Source organism: Elephantulus edwardii, unplaced genomic scaffold, assembly GCF_000299155.1.
Source record: "Elephantulus edwardii isolate Elephantulus edwardi_28Jun2011 unplaced genomic scaffold, EleEdw1.0 scaffold00001, whole genome shotgun sequence".
Taxonomy (NCBI): domain Eukaryota; kingdom Metazoa; phylum Chordata; class Mammalia; order Macroscelidea; family Macroscelididae; genus Elephantulus; species Elephantulus edwardii.
In genome coordinates, this window is record NW_006399751.1 from 39,166,998 (window position 1) to 39,172,281 (window position 5,284).

A 5,284-nucleotide genomic window follows, 5' to 3' on the forward strand; every position below is an offset into this window, starting at 1 on the left:
TGTTCTCCAGATTTCTTGGCACAACTTGGTGAGCACGTCCAGGGCAACATCTGTTATCTGAAATACTTCAATTGGTATATTATTCCATAATAATCTTCATTTGGAAAATATGTCTAAAAGTTATGAGAAAGATATGTCTTATTGAACGGACCAACCAAGTACTATAAACTTGTCAATTCTTGCCCAAACTAACACACTAGTTTATTCTGATTCAAATAAAAACCTCAATTAGTTATACAGCATAATGATGAGTTTCTTAAATTCTTCTGGAAGAATAAGCAGGATGCGGTAAAAAACATTCTGAATAATAAGAGCAAAAAGTAGGTCTATAAGAAAATTGCATTGATTTTTTAGAAACATAAACTCATTGAAAAGAATTAGGTTAGAAAATGACCAAGGAGGAGAGAAGGAGAATTGATGCCTTTGAGCTGTGGTGCTGGAGAAGAGTACTGAGAGTACCATGGCCTGCTAGGAAAACAAACAGATTCATCCTGGAAAGGGTTAAACCTGGTGGCTCTTTGGAGGCAAGGATTCTGAGGCTCCGTCTAACATACTTTGGACATGTTGTAAGAAGAGACCAGTCCTTGGAGAAGGACATCATGCTGGGGAGGGTGGAGGGACAGCGCAGGGGAGGAAGGCCCTCTATGAGGTGGATTGATTTGGTGACTGGGGTTATCAGGATGGGAGTGTCAGAGACAGTGCAATTGGCACAAGACAGAGTAGAGTTTAGGGCTGGTGTACACTTAACAACAACAATATCTTGGTTAAGTATATATAAAGATGTCTTGGCATGGAATTCAATGGGAGGATAATTTTTTTAATGTGACTGTACAAGTGCTGAGCAATTAAAAGGCAAGATGTGAAAATGAATTTTGATACATAGTTGGCATCATAAAACTGAAATTCAAATAGCAATATAAAAATTTTTAAAGAAAAAATTATGCAAACATGTAAATGTTTTAAAATTTTCAGTAAGCAAAAACAGAAAAAAAGAAAAGAGAAAGAAAATAAGCTCGCTGAATGTTTGAAAGGAAGAAGGTTTTTCTAGGCTTGGAAGAAACTAAATAATCACAGACAAAAATATGAAATGTTTTAGCTCAAAAAGAGAACCTTTTATAAAAAAAACATGCACACAGAAAAATGGCTAATAATATTTAGGACAAAAAGCATCTGAAAATATCAGTGCTAGAATACACAGGAAAAACATTTTGAAGTTGCCAATATAATCAGGTATAAATCATTCATAGACACAGAAAATATATTTCAGAAAATATGGAAATTGTTCAGTATCACTGGGATTTAAAAAAATATCTACTAAATTAAAGTACTATTAAATCTACAAAATACAGAACCTGTTTATTGCCAAAACTTGTCAGAGAAGGACACCTGAAATATTTTCCACCAAAGTAAACTACAAAAAAGTGCTAACATGACACCTGTCAAAGGTGGAAATGTTCTGAGACCCTAAGAAACAAGGCAGTCTTACTAAGGTCCAACTCTCACATGTGTCACTATACTATTTTTCAAATTACAAAATGTAGAACAAAACAAAATGGAAAAAAAAAAATTCTACATGCGCTAACAAAGATATATTTCTTAAATGGCACATGTGCAGTGCTAGTGGTGGTGTGTGCTAATAAAATCTTTACAGAGAAGGGATTCAGCATTCAAAGCTTTAAAAAAATACTCCTAAGTCATTTCTAACTCTTTTTCTCCTATGAAGAACAAAAGTTGTACCATAAGAAATTATATATGTATAAAATTGTTCAGCACTGTGTTACTGTTAAGGACTACAACAGTGAGGAAAAAATAGAAAATTTCTAAAATTGCCTACATGATTGGTCTGTGTGATAAAGTAGTTATTCTAACACAAAAATGAATAATTATGAAATATATGTAGCAGCATGAAAAAACACATTCATGATAAATTGGGATAAGATAAATAGGAAATATAATTAATATCCTAAGCATTTACATTTTATAAAAAAGTCTTCTTATTGTTGTTAAGCGTTGTTGAGTCACAGACAACTCATAGCAATCCTATGAATGAAAGACCTGAAGTTGTATAACTTACATCGTTTCTCCAAGTTCATAGAGTTTCCAGAGACAAGCTATTTCAGAAGTGGATGCCACTCCTGCTTCCAAGCTTGTTTTAACCAGGGAGCACCACCAAACACTGTCCACTATGGGTAGCCGTTATCACATTTGACACATCAGTGGTAACAGTGTTTAGCATCATAGCAACCATGAGTTACCTCTGTACAGCAAATGGACGGACCAGTACTATGCCACTTAGAAGAATGTTTGACCAAAAACAATTTAAAAACCAGGCCTGAGGGCCGCAGATTAAAATCTCTCACCTTTGACTTGGTAGCATAACTTTCTATCCACTGGGCCCACACAGCTCTATGTTGGTGGTGGTGTTATTAAGTGCTGTCGAATTGTAGACGACTCACAGTGACCCTAAAAGAGTCTTACCTTTGTAATATAAAACTTCTTCAATCCATCCAAAAATGATGTAAAAATAGAGGAAACCTGAGGTTTAAGAGCATGACCTAAAAGAAGAAAGAAAACAAAAGCATGTTATTTTAAAAATAGCAAATTCTGTGGTTTTAAAGACAAGAGTTTAGTTAAGTGTAAGTAGGTTAAAAAAAAGTTTTATGAATTTAATATAATGTATATGAAAGACTGTACAAAACACAGTGTACTTGAAAAAATAATTTTTTTTATTTTGTTTTATTATTTTTTGTGTGTGTGTACCGTCAAATCAGATCTGACTGGTACAGGAGGAGATTGTCCCTCCTTCCTCGGCAGAGCATCTGGTGGATTTGAACCGTGCACCTCTAGGATTGCAGTGCAGATAAAATAATTTTTTAAAAAGGTATTTACAATGAATAAATGGTTTATTGTGCAAAAAAAAAGTTTTTATTACTTTAATTTTTATATCTCCCTAGGTTTTATATATATAACTCTTATCTTTATTAAGGCCTATTCTCACATTTTTCAAAAATCATGCGCAAACTTTTATTTATGAATTGTCTTCTTTATTAAGTCCAATTACATTATTAATACAATACATACGATACAATTACATTATTAATTAATACGATACATACGACTCGATAGCACTTAACAACACAACAACAACAATATAGGTTATATTTCAATGGCATAGTTATACATGGCAAAGTCACTTCATACTTTTTCTTTCATTAAGCACTTAACAACACAACAACAACAATATAGGTTATATTTCAATGGCATAGTTATACATGGCAAAGTCACTTCATACTTTTTCTTTCATTAAGAACAAACAGTAGTGGCAAGTGTACTTTATTTTCTTTAATTATACAGACACCATGGAGTACTGTAACCAAACATGGATTCAATGCTAAGATTAAAGTTATTTCTTAATTAATTCTTAATTCATGCAGAATTTGTGGCATAAAACCAGTAATTAAAATTACCAAAATAACATAAATGGTATCTGAGAGTCAGTTAAATTAACATTTCTGCCTTTGGAATAAGTGTAATTAAACAAAAGTCTTTTATTATCTTCCATTGTTTTCAGACAGCAGCAACTTCTAAATTCCCAGAAACACTCTAATAATAGTCACGTATTTGGCCTTCAAATTCAGGAAAACAGAGAGGTACTATTTACACATAATTTTTTAAAATAATTTTAAAGTTTAAACATAAAATTATCTGCAAATAAAACATATTTTTAAGCTTTAAAGTTCTGAGAGGTTTTCTTAGGTTGTTTTGCAGGTCCATTTAAATGAGCACATATAATAAACTAGCTAACTCTGAAAAAGGAAAAATTTTTAAAGTGTATATCTAAATATATAATACTCATTATATCTTCCTGATTATAACAGAAAAGATATATTTAAGAAAATAAACAAACTAAGTACCATAAACAAAGACAGACATTCCTCTGGTATTCCCTGTTTTCAGCAAAGATCCATCTAACATTAGCTACAGTAACCCTAGTGCCATGACCTCTTCTAAACCCAGAATGCACTTCTGGCAGTTCTCTACTGATACAATGTCGTTTTTGGATAATCTTCAGCAGAATCATGCCTGCATGTGATATTAATGGCATCGCTCAGTAATTTCTCCACTCTGTCAGGTCACTCTTCCTCTGAATGCAAAAAAATATAAATCTCTTTTTATCCAAACTGGCTGGGTGGCTGTCCTCCAGATTTCTTGGCACAACTTGGTGAGTCCATCTAGGGTAGCATCTGTTTGCTGAACTATATCAATTGCTATACCGTCAATTCCTGGGGTCTTATTTTTTTGCCAATTCCTTCAGAGCAGCTTGAACTTCTTCATCACCATAGGGTCTTGCTCATACATTGCTTCATGAAATTCTTCTGTTTCCACCAATTCCTTTTGGTATAATGACTCTGTATACTCTATCTTCTTTTAATACTTCCCAGATCATTTAACATTTTGCCCAAAGCATACTTAAGTACTGCAACTCGAGGCTTGAATTTGTTCTTCAGTTCCTTCAGCAAAATTCAACAGAGCAGCAAATAGCAAATGCTGGCAAGGTTGTGGAGAAACTGGAACCCTTATTCACTGTTGGTGGAAGTGCAAAATGGTGCAACCATTATAGAAGGCATAATGGCGCTTTCTCAAAAATTTGGAAATACCATTTGACCCAGCAATTCCACGACTGGGAATAGACCCCAAAGAAACCAAAACTGCCACCCAAGCAGATATATGCACACCCATGTTTATTGTGGCTTTGTTCACAAGAGCAAAGAGATGAAAACAACCCAAGTGTACATCAACAAACTAATGGATAGAGAAGCTCTGGTATAGTCACACAATGGAATACTATGCTGCATTGAAAAACAAGGAATTAATGAAATATTATACAAAATGGGTGATCCTGGAGGATGTTATGCTGAGTGAAATATCTCAGTCACAAAAGGACAAATACTGCATAATGCCACTGTCGTAAAAGGAGACTGACACGGGAGGTTTGGGTATCTAAGAAAAGGGGATAAATAATGTATACTGCATTGAAACAGATGAGGGAGAGAACTGTTTAAAAGGAATATAGGATTAGGTATTATTTTCATGACAAGATTACAGAAAAAGAAATACATATTAAAGTGGACTGTGGACTGAGGGGAATTGAATAACAATGAAAGAATTTTTTCTCTTTTCTTCAAAGATAAAAATGAACTAAGGGGAAGGGATGGGCAGGGAAGAAAATGTGCAACAATGAATGAATGGGGGAAAATTAAATAGAACGGATATGCTGTAAAAT

General features: G+C 33.7%; 1 protein-coding gene across 1 annotated transcript in view; it reads right to left on the reverse strand.

The window, feature by feature from the left end:
* The window catches only part of AGPS (alkylglycerone phosphate synthase), a 202,913-nt gene that overhangs the window by 60,240 nt on the left and 137,389 nt on the right, over positions 1-5,284 (reverse strand). The window contains exon 13 of the mRNA XM_006878799.1: positions 2,479-2,555. Within this exon, the coding sequence (XP_006878861.1) occupies positions 2,479-2,555 (77 nt within the window). The remainder of the gene's footprint in view (positions 1-2,478; positions 2,556-5,284) is intronic.